The following is a 17,971-nucleotide window of genomic DNA, read 5'->3' on the forward strand; positions in this document are numbered from 1 at the left end:
AGCAAGTTCCTACACTGACCTTAATTACTGTTTCCACCGAGACCCCAGAGCACCGTCTCCCCCACTCTTAAACCCACAGCCCCTCCTGTCTCGGGATCTTCAGGGAGTCGGTGGACATGAAGGACAGGTGAGGGGACACTGGGGAGGACTGGGACGGAGGCTGGGCATCACGAGTCCAGCAAGGCTTCAGGCCAGCTGACCGCTCAGCACGCGTTCTTATAAAAGGACAGGGGACGATGGCCATGACTGCTCACAGCTCACTGTCATCGCCACGTCAAGCCGGGACAGTCAGTGCGCAGCAATTAAGAGACGCGTGTTTCCAAGTTTGCACCTCCTGAAAAGACGAGCGAATAGAAACCGTTTACAGCAAGCAGGCACGCGTGACTTGAGCACATAACATCTGACAAAATATTTATTATAGAAAGCTTGTGTGAATACAAAAGAGTGTTGAGCCAGAGTGGCCGTCCCTGAACTTGGGAAAGCTGCCAAGGGTTTCTTATCACAGTGATTGCATTTAACAATGATTTGATTTAGCCTTTTAGTTTTTCATGCCTACTCTGTGCATTCCTTGTGCTGTTCCATGGTTCACCTTTAATTTTTTTGTTGCATTCCTATAGTTGATTTCCCATGCTTGCACTGTGCTTTTGCGATGCTTTACTACACTTTCCTACCCGTTTTACCACTGAAACGGAGCAGAGACTCTCAGTGGAAGTCCTTGTGCAGTTTTTGGTACAGGTTCACTATGCTGGGGTGCATTGGGGAACAACTAGACACAGCGTAACAATAATTCCAACATTTTGAAATTCTGTGAAATCAATACCTCCCAGCGGCTGATTTCCCCAAAAATGCGGCACAGAAACATTGCAGCTGCTGCTCCAGTGAGCCTACGTGCCACTGCAGAGCGTGGACTGGGAGTGTCACGCAAACCCCCATGGCACAGCCGTTCCAGATCATTTAGTCCTAATCTTTTCCTATGAAATATCACAGATCATTTGAAATATTAGTTTTGCCGACTAATGCAAAAACACGAACTGAAATGACTGTATTGTTTCTAGTGAACCCAGACTCGCCAGGTCACGTAGAGAGAGCACTGGAGGACTCTCGGTGAACTCCTCCATCTGCCCTCAAAGCATAACAATCCCCTAAACAAAGCAATTTAAACACAATATGCATTAACCCAGGGAATTCCACTCTAAATCAGCAAAGAAAAGTCCTGTAATCCTGTACAATGCACACACACATTTCTCAAAATCCTTTCTACAAGTCCCCATCACACCTTACTGACTTTACTAAATGTTCCAGCATCCAGACAATTCCCAGTGCCAGCACACAGCTTAGCTCGGAATAGTCCAGGAATTCAAGCCACCTGTATTGTTTTTGGCACACAATCACCAGGGCGCACGGACTCATTTGCCCAGTCTGACCCACGGCAGTGTCAGTGTTTTAAAGACAGCAGGTTCGGGGTTTGTGGGGGCCTTACCTGACAGCGGCTGAATATGTCAGCGGGAGTGACGGTGATGTTGAAATGCTTGAGAACCCGCAGTGCCTGGTCCCGTGCCTTCTCCGAGCAATCCACTGCCAAGCAGCGTCCTTCCCCCACCTGGGATTTCAACTGAGGGACGGAGAGACGGGGAGAGAGGGACGTCAAAGTCCAAACTGCAGCAGGGCGGCCCTGCTTTTCATGGTTTCCCCCGGAACCACCTACAGCACTAGCTCACACGTGCACCGTTATTTATAGTGCGCGCTATCTTCAAACACCATCGTGTTTTAATATGGTTCCCATCTCGTAACCGTACAGCGTCATCTTACTGAAGCTGTTCAGAGATGAGGCTCACAATTTAAAAAAGCATGAACTACTTGCATGAGTGGACCTACATAGGATGCACATGTGAATATACAGAACATGGCCAGAGAAAATGTTCTGCAAATATGTGGTAGTTCATTAAAGGGGAAACACATTGCACGTTTTTCATTTTTGGCCGTCACGTCTAATAGACCTTCCACTAAGGTCCAGAACAATCGCTGCAAAACAAGGTGTCCAAAAAATGAAATCCTTGCAAACCCACATGGGTGGGGGGCCCAGCAGCAATCTGTATTTGCAATATGTCCAGCCCTGGTCAGATTAAAGACCTTGTCTGTGGAGGCACTAATAGAGTGGCATAGCTCACCGTCTGAAAGGGCAGCCCGCAGGTCAGGATAACACGACTCTCCTCCCTCGCTATCTGTGGAAGGGAATCAAAATGCCAAAAAAAAAAAAGAAAGATTTTTAGATAATAGGTTTTTTTTTTTCTATTTCAGGCAATTGCTCAGCAAACCGGTAACCGGCATTGGTGGTTTCAACAAAAAACAATAATGACATCATGCAATACCCATTGCTGTACTGAACTATACAATCCAATCCAACAACTGGAAACGACATGCAGAATGACAACTGAACCGCAATGAGATACATATCCCGGCAAAATAAAGACAGAACACCATCTCAAAGACAGGAGATCCCACTCACCTCTGTATTTACTGAGGCAGAAATCAAAGAGACCTAACACCCCCCCCCGCAACTCACACTTGGTCTGGTTTAATTGGGGAAGCAGAGTTTTGGCCACAGCGTCACTGGGACGTCCCGTCTGTGATGTCTACGGCAGGGCATGGTGGGTGATTTGATCTCAACCAAGCCAGGTTTGCTATTAAAAGTGCTCAAATTGACCATGGTGCTTCTATATACACGGTCAACCCTTTTTGAGAGATCATCAAACTACAGCCAAATGCAATGAGAAATGCTAGCGGTGTATGATAAAAGTTTGGTACAAAATCAACTGGTGATGCAAAGGCAGCTATTCTCCATGTAGACTGTGCCAGACGGACACAGTTACTGCAAGAGGGTCTCAATTTAGTTTGACCTTCCGAAAAAGGGTGCTGACCTCGGCCGCCCTCCTGTGGTCATCAGCATTGTCCAGCATCCTCACGTCCACCCCTACGCAGCGCAGGTAGCGGCCCAGCCCCTGCAGCATGTTGTCACACACCACCCGGAACTGCTGAGGGGACAGGGCCTCCCGGGACACCCCAGGGAGAGCAGGAGGGGGCTGGGGCTTCTTCTCCTCCTCCGCGGCTAGGCAGGGGTCCTGGAGGGGAGAGACAGTTACATCAGAGAGAGAAACATGCACACATTCATGCACATATACAGTATGGAGTGATCCACTTCATCTCCAGCTCCCATCGTTGTTTTTGTGGGTTTGGCACTGAAGAGCCCCCTTCTAAAGGCTCGCCAGACGCTCCGTCTCTGCTAGGCAGGGGGTCACAGCGCTCTAGCGGTCACCCTCCACGCACACGCTCGCCGCTAGCGTACTCACAAAGTGCTCCTGCCCGCTGACTTGTGCTTTTCGAGTCCTCGGCCTGCGCGTCCCTTTCTCCTCGCACTTCACTTGTTGGCCTCCAAGGGCGTTGCTGAGACCTGGTGCCAGCCCGAAGCGCCCGGGATCCTGGGTCAGAGAGTGGTGCACGTCCAGCAGGCAGTAGGCATCAACAGCTGGAGGAGAGAGAGAGAGAGAGATAGAGAGAGAGAGACGCGGGGGGGGGGGGTTAATTTACCTAGGAGCTAAAAACAACTAGAGCTCCTGTAACAGCTATTGTTCCAGACTAAACTAAAAAAAAAAAAAAAGACTAGACCTCACTGCCTCCCTCGCAGTCTTTTAGCTGTAATCTCCAGACTTGGTTCTAGTCACTAGTCCACACAGCCTCCCACCCAGTCCCTCGGCTCTATGTACTGCCCCCTCCACAGTCTCACCTGCATAGTAGACCTGGCTGGGTCTCAGTGGGCGTCTCTCCCAGTTTGATAGCTGCTCGGTCTTGTCCAGAGGCTTCCCCAAGACCAGCTGCACCAGCAGACTCAGCCCCTTCTCCGCAGAGCCCTTGAGCCCGTCCGGTGACCTGGAACCCCTGACCCCCTGGGGAATATGAGCCTTCTGGATCTGCAGGGCCGCGGAGGGGACAGCAAGAAGGCGGTTACACCACGGAGCATTCACATCAAGCCCGTGTCACACTTCCTTTGTAAACAGCTCTCTGTGTGGGTGACTAGAGAGAAAGACGAGCTTGTTGGTCTGACACCAACGAAATCAACAGCAATTCCTTGATACTGTACCACAGGGCCAAAGCAAACAGGTACAGTCCCATCCCTTTATAACGCTGTAGCCAGGAGCCGTAATTATATTGCAATTTTATGAAAGTGTTCTGCCTTATAACAAGAATGCTAGTGAAATGGCACAGTGGGACAAAGCGAGGACACACCCATGACAGCTTACAACTGTATCCACGACGTAAAGAGCCTCCTTATTAAGGGGGAGGCCACTGTATTAGTATCTGAATATCTGGCACCTGTTTGTGCACCGATAGCAGATCCAGTATCCCAGCAGGCTTCAGGGGCTCCTCCAGGAACTGGGGCCACGTGGCAGCCAGGCTGCTGAGATCACCAGCCATCCCGTAACCTGCACAGCGACACGGACGAGACAGAGAAACTCTGAGCACTGCAGACAGCCCAGCAAAACCAGTGCAGGGAGGAGGGGACTGCAGCCCAAACACTGGCTCATAATTCAGCCTGCCGCTGGGAGACGGGCTCGTGATGCGACCAGCGAGTGTTGAGAGAAATTCAACTCTGGAGCCTTTACATCGTATAAGAGATAGCGAGAGGTGGAGGGAGGAGAGTGAAGGCAGGAGGGGATAGCTGCCTTATGTCACAGGTGGTGTGTGAAGATTTAATGCCCATTTGGTGTATTACACAGGGGTGAAATTAAGAGTCCTATCACATAGCACTTTCTACCATTCCAGGTTTTACTGTGATTAGCCACAGTGTGTACAGGCAATTAAACTGACAGTAAAACCAGGAATGGATCAAGCTGCTGTGCAATGGGAGTCCCTGAAATTCTGTATGAAACAATCCTGGTTGGGGGGTACAAGAAATGGTGTCCCGTTTCATAAACAGAAGAGTATAATACAGTAGATATTGTTATGATATTGTATCGTTAGCCAGAGAGAGAAAGAGAGAACAAACAGCTGTATTTCTAAGAAGAATCAGGATCCAACAGAATACTCACCAATCACTAGAAATACAAAACGAAGAAAAAAAGTCATTGACAACTCTGAAAACAGAGCGTTTTATTAATGATAATTCAATGTAATAATTAGTCTATGAGAGACATCAGTAGAGAAGGGGGGGGAGGGAGGAGTGGACAGACAGCATGTCTAGTGCGTCCTCACCCAGCTTGGTGACAGCAGGGTCGGAGAACACGTCCCTGATGAAGTGTCGGAGCTCCTGGTCCTGCTCTGGGCCCCCGCGCTCCGTCAGGTCCAGCAGGTACACAGAGGATCGGACCGCCAGCTGGATCAGGGCCACGCGAGGCTTCCCCACCGAGCCGAACGCGGGCCTCCACTCCATGTCCACTCCCAGCAGGGCACCAGGCTGCCAGGACAAGCAGGAAGGGATGTGTTCACACGGGTTATTCAGCTGTCTATGAAAATGGGAGCAGCGTAGTGTTTCAGCTCATCGCTTATGTCTCGGGTCTATATAACCAGCGATCTTACATGTCACTACAGAAATAACGTTATGACTTTTCCTAAGTTGACAAACTTAGCAACAGAATATAAAAAATGTAAGATTTTTTTTTTTTTTTTTTTTTAGAACTGATCTTGTATACAGACATAATAATCTAGGGTATGTATTTATCTGTGTAGCAGACACGATTCAGAGAGATGTTTCCTCCATTTGTGGCTGATGGTAATGATGATGCACAAAGCACATGGGCTGAGAAAATGGTGCAAGCGCTGTGTGTGTGTGTGTGTGTGATGCTGTCCAGCTCATGACCCCACATGGGGAGGTTGATGACCTTAGACCTCATTTTTGTTCCCATGTGTGGGCTGATAATGTGATCATCATTAAAGCATGTTTATACTAAAAACTGACCAAAGAGGCTGAGTGACACTGGAGTGAGCTTAGCTTGAAGAATGTGAAGAATCCACACACAGGTACCTTGAGCACAGCCTCCCGGCACTGCCTCAGCCCCTCCGGTGTGTCCAGGAGGTGGACGTTCTCCATGGGGATAGGGAGCTGGTAGTAAGTCCTCCTGCTCTCCTCCGAGGGCTCCCAGGGTTCTCCTGTGCCTGCAGGACACTCTGTCTGCGAGCTGCAGGAGGAATCGAACCCAGGGTCGGTGTGTGACAAAAGCTGAGGGACTGGGAGGGAAGCTGCGTGGCCCAGTGGTAGCAATTAAGGAACTAGAAGGAAAGTTAAGCAAGGGACTGGGGGGGTAGGCCGATTTGGTTCATTAAATGCGTGGCAAAATCTCTCTTTTTTTTTTTTATAACTAAACTGAAAAGTTGAGCAATCTCAGCCAGGGAGGCCTTAGGGAAAGTTCTTTCTAGTTAAGATCAGAAGAGCAAAATGACTGGGTGCAGGGCTAACGACAACTGCTTCTTTCCACGCTGGCTCTGCACAGCGTGCCCGTGAGGAACCCCCGAGCCTCATAGCACTGAATGCGGGAGGGGGCAGTGCTGCCAGTGCAACTGGGAGCTCAGCAAACACTGCTCAACACGCCTGGCACGTCTGCCTGTGCGGAGAAGTCAATATTTGAGTACAGTATTTGGAAAAGGCTGGGCAGGGCTTTGGCTGGGACGCTCACAATACAGGGGTCGCTGGATAAAAAAAACAAAACAGAAAACAAAGGAAAACTGAGCGTGAATGTAGCAAAGGATCACCGCGTTTAAATGGGGCTTTTCAGAACAGGGTTGGAACAAAGACCAGGAGTGGAAGGGACAACTTTGGCCAGCCCTGGCTAAGGTAAAAGCTGGCGATTCTTACACTGACTTCGCCAGGATGGTCTCCCGCCGATCCCCCACTCCGATGGGAAGCCGGTCTGTGGGGACGCTGTATCGCAGTGCCCAGCGGGCAGCGCTGTCCAGTCCGCTGTGTTTTACCAGCATAAATATCAGCTCCACCTGAAGGTCCACGCTCTCCCCTACAGTGGCCTGGAACACAGAACACACACAGAACCGCACTGTCACTGTGCTCAGCCTGATTACTGCTCATCACTGTAATGACTCTAACTGAGATGCAACAGCAGTAAACTCATCACAAACGCAGTTTGGAGACGCAGAACTTCAGTGGATCTTCGCTGCCGCTCGGGAAGAAGAACTATTTGGTAATATTATTGGTAATTTTAACAGAGTATACCGGGGTGCTGTTAGATGCAGCACACACAACACAGGAGATGTTAATGAATATTTAACCAATGTCAAACAGGTGTTAATATTAAACCCTAAGCAGTCTTCTACACTGACAGGCATTGTTCACAGGGCATGCAGTACTATCAATCAATCAATCAATCAATCTTTATTTTATATAGCGCCTTTCCTAATGGACCACCATCACAAAGCACTTTGAACGGAGCATTTTGGCGGACTGATTTGGAACAGAGATTAAACATAGTTGGAAAGGTAACATTCAAGTCCTTTACCAGAGATTAGGGACCTCAAATTGACCGATCAGGCGAAAGGAAAATCTGTTTTCTACTCAACATTTCAGCATGTCTAATTCTGAAGTCTGGATTGTAGACTGCAGGTGGACCCGGCTGCAGCCCCAGTTTGACACTGGGAACGAGAGGAGATTGAGATTCACGGTTGGTTTTGTTGGGCCCATAACTGCTAACCTACCTGAACATGGTCTGCCCAGTTTTCTTCAGACATATTTTTCTGGGGGGGAGAAAAAATAAAGCCAGTTTGTTACAGTGTGAGTTTAAAAGCAAGGCTGGGGACTGGTTAACCCTGCCTGCCCTGGAATGTGTTACCTGGAGCAGTGACAATGCTGCCAAGCCAACTGACTCAATCACAGCGCCTCCTGCGTGTGACACACCCATTGTTGGCTGATTGATTTATTTTTAGTTCTCACAAGTTTAATGATTTAGCGCATTACACAGATGCAGGTACAACATTGCAGGCAAGAGAACAGCATGACAAGGGTTTATTTCTTAAAGCCTCCATTAGACCTACCTCCACAAACCGTTTATACATGAGAAACTTGAGGGAGGCCAGTCTTCTCTGGGTGACAACATTGGGGCACAGAGCTGGAAAAGATAAGAGAGTCAGCACACACCCCCCCCACACACGCACGAGTCTCCATTGTAAACCCTATGCAGACACTGCCCCCTGCTGTACATCTCCTGCAACTGCAGCAACACTGTGCCATTCAAACTTCAGAGGCACATACTTTGATTCTGCTAACACAAACGAAGATGAAGAGAATCACTTCCACTGTGTACTACCAGACCTCTCTGGGCTTCACCATGCTTTCAACATGCTTTACTGCTGTGCTCTTACTATGGTAAACTTTTTTAAAGGGATCGCAAAGTCGTTTGCTTGTGCTGTCCCTTCCCTGTGGAAAACCTGGGAAGACAGACCACGCCTACTGTGAGCCAGTGACGTCTCGCTGAAACTCAAAGCCGCCCTGTCTCTGGGCTGTACCTGGGTCTACCCCGTACAGCTCCATCAGTCGAAACACCTGCTTGCTCAGGACTTTAGGAGCCAGCCTGCCACTTTTCTGGTGGAACTCTGGAATCCCAGGGTAGTGGCTGGAACACACAAAAAAAAAACAGCTAGACCCTTCGCTCGAACGTCGTACAGCAAACAAGCCGCAGGTTATTAAAATTCAATTGAGGAATTCTGTTCCGTGTCCTCACCTGAGCAGAGGTGTGGGATCGAAGCCCGGGCTGCACCAGGAGTCCAGCAGCCTGACCAGCCTGTTCTGCAGGTCCTGGTAATCAGACACAAAGGCCTCTGCCAGCTGGAGCCTGTCCTGGAGGACCAGGGGAATGCACACCTGGAAGCGAAGACAGAAACGTGAGAAGAGCACTAGGACTGGACCTGAACAGCGCACGCACGCACGCACGCACGCACGCACGCACACAGCGGAACCTCACAAGCCTACTACTACTAATAGAAAAATCTAAGCAAGCAGCTGACATGACCCACTCTGAAGGAGCACCCTAAAAAAGGAGTTACAAAATAATTAGAATGCTATTAAATGAGCTCATTCCTGCAAACTAAGCTGTGATCGTTTTATTCCTCTCACCTTCTCCACGTCCAGGTCTGGCTGCAGCTTCAGTTTTATACTCATCAGCACCGCCTGCAGAAAACAGACAGTGGGTTCCTCAAGTCTCAGGTTACAGCTAGAAGCAGACGATTCACACTCTAGAACTGCACAAGCCTGTATCTACTGTGCTTTGAACCTATCAACCATCAATCTTTTGACGCGAGTCATCTTGAATCCCATTCGATTGTGCAAATAAAACAAGGGAACTGTTTGCATTTGGGTATCAAGAAGAACAGTCCAATATCTGGAAAAATACAATTCTAAAGCATTCCATTTCTATGGTAACTCTGCCAATTCTATTGCCCCGACCCCTTTCTCACCTCCCTGTAGCTGCCCCGGTGCAGGAGGTAGCCCACGTGCCCCAGAAGGACGCTTCGCTCCAGGGTGCCCAGCTGGTAGATATCGATCAGGGGTTCGAGGAAGCTGGGCTGCTTCTCCGTGAGGAGGCTCAAAGCCTGGACCTGGAGTCTGCGCAGCCTGGCCCCGGGCTCCCTCTGCTGCAGGTGGAGGTGAGGCCGCTCCTTGAGCCAGAGCTGGAACTCAAAAAGGACGCAGTGCCCCAGTGAGCCCCCCTTCGACTTCATCGCCTCCGGACAGCACTCCAACACCACCAGCAGCCCCTCCAGGGGGTCCCGCAGAGCAGAGAAGCCCTCCCGAGCCTCCACACGCACCTGCCAGGGGAGGAGACATCGATCCAGCTATCACACAGCTGGCAGAGGGATGCACACACATACATGCACACAGACATGTACAGGACCGCAGCAGCTAGACATAGTATCCATGCACACACACACTGAGACACACACACTGAGACAGACAGACACACACACACACACACACAGACACAGACACAGACACACACACATATTTGCTGATCTAGACTCATCGGGGCTAAAGCAAATATCATTTCATGCACTGAAAGTTTTATTTTGAAATTAATCGTTTTGGACTCGATAGATCTAATTAAACATTCCTTGAAAATCTCACTGCAGACTTCCGTACCTCATCAATCTCTTTCCTTGCCCAGCGGGCAGCAAGGGAATCCCAAAACTGGAGAGGGTCAACGCCTAGAGAAAGAGAAGGAGAGGGAGAGACAGAAGGATTTGTTTTATTTATCGATTTAAAAACCACACTCATTCCGCACGAGGTCCGACATAACTGCACAGCGTTGAGACTGAATCTCCTGTACCCAGTCTAAGAGAGAGAGACAGAGAGAGAGAACACCCTGCTCTCCCTTGGAACCTGTAAACCCTGTCTAAAAAGCAGACAGAAGCGCAGCGTGTCTGCAGACTATTGTTATTAAGAGCACATTGTCTGCGGTCAACCCCCTTTATCACACCATTTAGAGATTTTTTTTTATAAACATTTTTTTCAAGAAGGAAAGCCCTTGTGTGGCTGTGACCTGGTGACTAATAGAAAACACATTTGCTCCCTACTTCACCGTGGCAGCTAATGAAAATCAGAGGAGCAGCAGGGAAAGGGAGGGGAGAGCTGGAAAGCAGACTGCTTCTTCACAGTGTTTCTCATGCAATGCTCAGCTGCACGCTCGCAGCTCTCATGCAATGCTCAGCTGCATGCTCGCAGCTCTCATGCAATGCTCAGCTGCACGCTCGCAGCTCTCATGCAATGCTCAGCTGCCCGCTCGCAGCTCTCACAAAATGCTCAGCTGCACGCTCGCAGCTCTCACGCAATGCTCAGCTGCACGCTCGCAGCTCTCACGCAATGCTCAGCTGCACGCTCGCAGCTCTCACGCAATGCTCAGCTGCATGCTCGCAGCTCTCATGCAATGAGGTGGGGTGAAGGCGTCTGCAATCTGCCACCATGTGCCGCAGAGCGCACTGCAGCAGACACCTGTAAGCATCAGGGCTTGATACAGCCGTCAATGGTCTTGAGGAGATCCTCCATTGCCCACTGACATTCAAAGAGGGACACAAATCACTTATTGAAGAAGGGCACCCTTAACTCGCCCCGCAGCGGCAGCTCAAAGCCTCCACATGATTTGCTAATCCCCCTGTACGTAGACGGGGGGTCCGGTTATCTATACATTACGGTGCGTAGCGACCCGACACTCACACAGAGGATAGCGGCTGCACGCACAGAGAGAAAGGAGCTCTCCTTTCCTCAGTCTGTACAAGTAGTTAGGGAGATAAGTGTGTGTGTGTGTGTGTGGGGGGGGGGTTGTTTTGTATGTGTTTGTGTTGGCTCCGATCAAATCCTGCTGTTTTGATCCAAGAAGGGAGCACAGATTGGGATGGGAGGGGGGCTGTGTGAGGGGCTTTTGGGATGAAAGGAAAGCGATGGGGAGAAGAGCCAAACTAAACAAACTTCCTTGAGCAGACCCATCTGTTCAGGCCTGCCTCATTCTGCGCTCAAGCTCCCTCTAACCCCCTTCGTTCTCCTGTTTTTCAAGAGCTCTGTGTTTGCCTCGGAAATCCCCAGGAAAGAGCGATACTTTTTGGTCATTCTGAACTCCGGTAACCTTCCTTTGCAAGGCAGCCCTGCGTTCCACTCCCCCTGTGCATCAGAGCCTACGTAGAGCCCCTTGTTCGGAGGGGTTGTGAACAGCAGACAATGTGTACTGGGCATGCCAGCGCTGCGCACAGCACTTAGGCACAGGTCAATCCAAACTGGATCCATGTGGTCACTACAGGGTAACCCCAAAAGGGACATATAACCTGGACACACAGAGCAGAGGTGAGCATGGACCTTGACACACACATGCACAGACAGACACACACACCCCTCCTGAATGCTAGCAGCTTCTCCACCTTGGTTCCCAGGCCCAGACTCTCTCAGGCGCTGGGAGGAAGCGCTGGCAAGGAGCTCCTCTTCCTGTTAGCCTGCAAGCATTTCCAGGCAGCAGTGCTTATCAATACATCAGGCAGCAAAACAACTGCAAAGCAAAGGGGGAGGGGAGGGGGGGGGGGGGGGGGGGGCAATACAACCCCCCCCCGCCCCCTCTAGTCCTATTTGGATAATTGCTGGTATTTACGCGTTTTGCTGCACCACAGAATCAACCTGGATTACAACATTTATTTTAACCAGGGATAGGTGGTTGATGCAATCCAGGGCAATTTCCCAGTGCTCAAAATCCAGCAGCTGCTTTTCTGAGGCAGAGTATAGGATAATCAACCAAGCCATATTCAAACACAGGGTTCCACTGGAGATTAGTACCATGCAGTGAAAGGGAGGGAGGCTACAGATTAGAAAAAGCCTCAGTAATACCCCAAAATGCAGAACACAAACAGCTCGATGAGGAGAGGTGAGGGTGAGGGTTAGGGCTGTCTGTTTCCACTAACTGAGTGACAGGAGAGGGGATGAGAGACAGCAAAGAGAAGACGTTTGAAATGGCTAGCTTGTGTCGTGCTCCCCAACCTTCCTCCTGCTTTTACTTTTGGTGAAGATATCAAATTCCACCCTCAAGTAAAACAATGAAACAAATGTCACGTCTGCTGTCTGAAAGAGTGTTTTAAAAAAAAAAAAGTGTTATTTCCTCGTCTTATCCCAAAAAACGTTCCTCAATCCTCAGCCCCTCCAGCTGCGCTCACAGCCTCCTTCCTTCCTAAGCAAGACAGCTAGACAGCGGCACACAGCACGCTTCAGTCAGAGCAGGTCAATTCATTTACAGCATGCCTTCTGATCTAGTGTGCTCTCCTCCCGAGCTTAAACTAGAGCAAACTCCATTCAGCACAGTACAGGAACATTTCAGCTGCTGCCTTCTCCACTGTGCATTGAAGAAGCTCCATCTGAAACGACTGTTTACACGACAGGATGGTGCGTGCGAGGGACCGTGTGCAATGCTAATGTTAACGGCCATATTCTTATACATAGCGACTGAAAATAAACCCCCCATAAAAACCATGCTCACCCTCAGGCTCAGGTCCCGTGCTCATCCTGCTTTCGATTTCTCAAACCCCGACAGCGCCTCTGGAGCAGCCCTCGACTGCAGAGTCTGGGAGAGAAGAGAGAGGGACAGCAGCATCAGAAACTGGCCAGATGATGCACGGCACCTCTCCAGAGCCACGTGCACTGAAGTGTTCTGAACCGCCTCGGCAGAAACGCGGGCCTGCTTCGCTTGCTTCAGGTTTTGCGTGGAAAACCCTCAGCCTGGCTGAATCCATTCCAAGTTTTACAGAGATTAATTACTCACACATTCGCTAGCAGCCATGAGTGTCTGGCCTTTTCCACTTGCTTTCCTTTATTACACCATGCTGAAAATGCCCCCTCGTCCAGCCTCTATATCACGCAACATGAAAACTGCATGATTACAGCGTCAGCTTTTCACTAACTTGAGTAAGTCATGTCTTATCATTAGACCACAGTGGAAAATAGAGACCACAGCACCAGGGAGGTCCTCTGCTCAGGCACTGGAGCCCACACATTACCATGGCACATAGCTATAGATATAGAGAGATCAGGATTCATCACAGTGCAGACACTGGTGATGTGTAATACTATCTACTGAAAGGTTACACTAAATGGAGCCCCTTTGTACTGCAGTATTGTCCAGACTCACAATGGTACAGGTGAGTTGGGGGGTTGAGGGATTGGGTGTCTGGCACCCCCCCTCAACTCCGCCGTGTGTCCCCCCCCTCGGTGGCCTCACATAATCCCACAAGCACACACTTGGCCCAGTCTCAGCGTCTCTCTCTCTCTCTCTGGGAATGGCAGCCAGAGACTGGGGCTGTGAGCCAGCTGGAACAGAGAGAACTTTTCTGCTCAGCCACAGGCTGTTTTCTTAGCTCTGGAGTCGGCTGCTTCTCTTTCTCCACTATCACAGTGGGAGGTTCTTGGCTGGGAGCCCCCCCATCAGATTGCACTATCCCGGTCAACCAGCGCTGAGAAACACTGGCCCTTCGACTGTACTCTGCTGCTCTCTGGTGGAAATTCCCTGTAATTACCCTCAGCAGACCTAGAATTGGCATCTGGAGCAGGGCTTCTCAAACTCGGTTTTGAGGCTCCTGGTTTTCATTCCAACCGAGCTCTTAATTACTTAACTAGACCCATAACTGAACAAATAACTTGCTTAATTACACATTTTTACTTCTTTTCAGCTCTAGAACAGTTGCATATTTCAAGTTAGCTATAACATTTTATAAGTACCTTGAACTGCAACTGTTTAAGAGCTTGGTTGGAATGAAAACCAGCAGCCACAGGGGGTCCCCAGGACCGAGTTTGAGAAGTCCTGCTCTGGTGTCACTCGCATACCTGCTGTATATGACACTGAAAATATCCCAACCAGCGTTCAATGCATGCAGGGCAAGAAAGGTCTGCCCCATCCCTGCAGGGGGATCAAATAAGACACATAGTGCTATGTTTTAAAAAAAAAAAGAAAAGAAAAATATTTGGGACCATGCTACATTTTTTAGCAACCATTGCTGGATCATAAAAAAATATTCCAGGAACTTGGCGCAAGAAGCTGACCAGCATGCGTGTTTTATACTGCATCTGACTGCGAGCTGGAAAACGGACTGTACTACACACGCAGCATGACGCTGAAAACACGCAGCTAAAGAACACAGCCCTCCTGAGACTTCAAAAAGGAGTCTCTGCAGTCGCGGCTTGTTGCGTGCTTGTCTCCCTACAAACGCATGCTGCCCAGAAAAAGAGCACAAGGTCATTGTAACTGGCCAAGTGAACTGCTAAAGTTAACAATGCCCCAGGCCCCTGCCCCAAGCAGCATGTGAAGCGAAGCCTGCACACAACACAAGCCAGCTGCCACAGCCCCCCAGGCCAAGCCAAGCCTCCCCAGCTCAGCTCAGCTTCCCTGTGTGAATACGGGGGGTCTCCAATACCTTCAATTATCGACCCCTAATCTCCAGTTTAAATCTACACCTATCCATGTTTTTACTCCTGCTCTCTGCTCTCAGATCAGGACGGCTTTAAAGAGGCGCAGTGTTTCATCCCAGTCATGAATCAGAAAGCATGCTTATAAAGTCCTATTGTACTTGTGAAAAACAACTGCCACGCCTGTTCAATGATTAAGAGTTCTTTTCTGGGTTTTTCTGTCAAGCAAGTGCTTTAAAATCATGAACCGTCTATCATTAGGGGTAATCCTAGGACAACTGTGGATGGTGGATGCAATTTCGAGTGCTGAAAACACTACAATAAAACCCACGTTACCCAGGCGGTGATACAGGCTAATGAGACCGACCCTCAAAATGCACATTTCCATGGTCTGCTGTACAAAGGCTCCTCTGTATTCTACTGCGCCTGGTTTATAAACAGCAATCCTCATGTCCACTGAAACGAACAGAAGGAGAGACGGACATCAGATCAGGGGGGCAGATGGAAGGGGAAATCGGAAACCAAAAGGCCCGAGGGCCCCCGATATCAACGGCTTGATCTGCTCTGATCTGAGCTAGGGCTTGTCAAAAGCATCGCTCCGCGACATCTGCTCAGGGGTCTGTGAGCTTGGGGTGCGTGAAGCAAAGCGAGCGTCTGTCGAGCGGGACTCTGGGGTGGAATGTGATCGCTCAATACCAGGGTGGGGGGCATATTACTGCTTGAGGAGTGCGTTCCACGCTTCAGTCCTGGGGTGGGGGCACACTGAGGCACAGATTGCTGGCTTGATGCCGGCTTTTGTTATTCGAATGCATTCCAATTAGGAAGACAATAGAGGCACGCGCCCTGCCTCAATTCGAGCAGCATTGCAGCCAGCTGGGAGAGACTCTGCACCAACGTGCCCCCAAACACACACACCCTTTCCTAACAGACAGACTTGCATCTTCACTTTCACCCCTCAACTCGCTGCTGTTTCACAAGGTACTTGTGGAAAGCCAGGGCGATGCCTGGTTTGTCATTTCTGCATGATTGCATTGTTTTCCAAACAGCAGGTGTCCTGCCATGTTCTGAAGGAGGTCAACAAAACACATTGTCAAAACCTTTTAGAAGGTATTGACAGGGTAAAACGTCATCAGCAAGCCATGCATTTAGAGAGCTGGGGAGCTAGCAGTACAACAGGGCTGGTAAATTACTGAAAAGCCCTTGTTTAAAATTGAGGGAAGGGAATCTCAAAGTTACAGTATTGGTTAAAAAGCATGGTAACTGACCTAGACATGCTCCTGGCTTTGAAACACAGCCTGGCTGTTTGCAGCTCTTACAAGCAGAGCAAACAGGTAGATTAAAGCTGGGCACTCCTTTGCACTCAAGTGTTTTAGCTCAGCTGGCCTCAGCCTCTGCTTCTATTGATAAACTACAGTGAACTTCCACCTCCAGCACTTTCAAACAGCCTGCGCCCGTGTATGAAGCTGTTCAAATCCAAGAGACAACACGTCACACACTCGTGAGACACTGGGTGTGAAATCGACTCTGTTTAAAACCTAAATATTTGCATGATACAGTAGCCAGGGCAGATTCCTAATGGGCATTACTTGGGTTCTGGGTTTCATCTGGATTAAAAGACAAAAGTGCCCCTGGCAGTTGTTTCTAGCGGCATTAGCAGAACAGCAAAAACGCAAGGAATTGCACGTGTCCTGGTGAACCCTGCATTCCCGTTACGCGCATCTTCTCATGGGCTGGCTGTAGCACTGAGCGGTCAGTCGTGCGCATCTCAATCGAGACAACACACAGAAATCAGCTTGCTACAAACACACTGGCAGTGTCGCACCACCAAAAACAGTGCAAACCCGACCGAACAGTACACTGAAAAGTACTGTTACACGAGGAGGCGGGCCATGTGGATACAATACTGTAAATACATGAAACAATCAAATAACCCACGAACAACTCGGGGCTTGGTCAGCTCTACTTGCATGCAAAGAAATAAAAATACATTGCATTCCTGAGTATTATGATGTGAACAACAGCGCCTTATTCCCGGAAATACAAAAGCAGTGCACCAGCGCAGCGTTCATTTACAAACGTTTCGGACCCTGTCTCAAATAAACCACCATACACAGATTAATATTATTATCTTTCGCTAGTGGTGCAGGAGTGTAGCAGAACGACTGCTGTCAGCATATCTAATATGATGGGGTCGGTGCGTCCGGATTCCGAGTGGCACCCGCTCGTTTCGTTAATGTTTCCTTTGGCTGCAGGGCATGTGTAAATGCTAACGCTGCATTCTTCCAGCAGGCACTGCTGCTCGAACTCACCCCGCCAGTCTGCCTGTGCAATCTGGGTGAATCTCTGACGGGATCTTTCTTATTATCGTGGTCCGCGTCTATGTCCTCCCCTCCACCCAGACCAAAACCTCGCAGCGGCGACTGCAGGAAAAGGAGGGGACGTCTAAAAGGGTGACACATGCTGCGTGAAGCCATTGCGGACCGTGCCATGTCTAAATGCTCTGTGCGCAAAATAGAGAATTTGTACAACAGTTGTTGTTTTTTTTTGTTTGTATTTTTTAATATAATCTCATGCTCTTTTCTTGCAATTACTCTACAGCGCTGGCCCCCGTCATGTGACGAGTTAGCCGTTTCTCCGAGGCGCCGCATGACGTAAAGGATTAGACGACCCGCCCCCTGGTTACTACAAAAGCGTCGCTAAGGAAATGGACCCGAGCGTTAGGAGGGGGCTGGAATAACACAGCGTGAATATAAATAAATAACAAATGTGTAATAAAATAAAATGAAATTACTTTCCTGTATGTGCAAAAAAAAAAAACAACTAAAAACAAAGACGATGCACGAATAAGATCAGATCTGTTATCCATGCAGGGTGGTCTGACAGCGGCATCTTCCTTCCCTGCTGGGTGAGAGAGTCTTTGATGAGAATGGTGTTCTCCACAGTGTAATTACATTGTGTATTCAGCGGGGCGTTCCTGTGGCTTTAAGAGTACTATAGGATTAGATTTTAACGAGCCACATTATTTAAAATACAAACTGCACTGGAAAAAGTGAA

At 49.3% G+C, this 17,971-nt stretch overlaps 1 protein-coding gene across 3 annotated transcripts in view; it reads right to left on the reverse strand.

The window, feature by feature from the left end:
• The window catches only part of exd3 (exonuclease 3'-5' domain containing 3), a 45,025-nt gene extending 27,211 nt beyond the window's left edge, over positions 1-17,814 (reverse strand). For 2 of the 3 annotated variants that reach the window (XR_005948649.1, XM_041242635.1), the window contains exons 1-18: positions 17,227-17,814; positions 12,999-13,082; positions 10,133-10,197; positions 9,451-9,801; positions 9,110-9,163; positions 8,718-8,857; positions 8,503-8,609; positions 8,032-8,105; positions 7,696-7,734; positions 6,845-7,011; positions 6,017-6,170; positions 5,248-5,449; positions 4,369-4,478; positions 3,782-3,965; positions 3,348-3,523; positions 2,919-3,119; positions 2,169-2,222; positions 1,481-1,612 (exon numbers count right to left, since the gene is read on the reverse strand). Coding sequence is in view for 2 of the 3 variants with exons in the window: in XM_041242635.1 (XP_041098569.1) it covers positions 1,481-1,612; positions 2,169-2,222; positions 2,919-3,119; positions 3,348-3,523; positions 3,782-3,965; positions 4,369-4,478; positions 5,248-5,449; positions 6,017-6,170; positions 6,845-7,011; positions 7,696-7,734; positions 8,032-8,105; positions 8,503-8,609; positions 8,718-8,857; positions 9,110-9,163; positions 9,451-9,801; positions 10,133-10,197; positions 12,999-13,023 (2,235 nt within the window). In the remaining variant the exon portion in view is untranslated. The remainder of the gene's footprint in view (positions 1-1,480; positions 1,613-2,168; positions 2,223-2,918; positions 3,120-3,347; positions 3,524-3,781; positions 3,966-4,368; positions 4,479-5,247; positions 5,450-6,016; positions 6,171-6,844; positions 7,012-7,695; positions 7,735-8,031; positions 8,106-8,502; positions 8,610-8,717; positions 8,858-9,109; positions 9,164-9,450; positions 9,802-10,132; positions 10,198-12,998; positions 13,083-17,226) is intronic. The other variant, XM_041242636.1, reaches the window with a different exon arrangement.
• Positions 17,815-17,971: the final 157 nt, after the last annotated feature.

This window comes from Polyodon spathula, unplaced genomic scaffold (assembly GCF_017654505.1).
Source record: "Polyodon spathula isolate WHYD16114869_AA unplaced genomic scaffold, ASM1765450v1 scaffolds_1417, whole genome shotgun sequence".
Classification (NCBI taxonomy): domain Eukaryota; kingdom Metazoa; phylum Chordata; class Actinopteri; order Acipenseriformes; family Polyodontidae; genus Polyodon; species Polyodon spathula.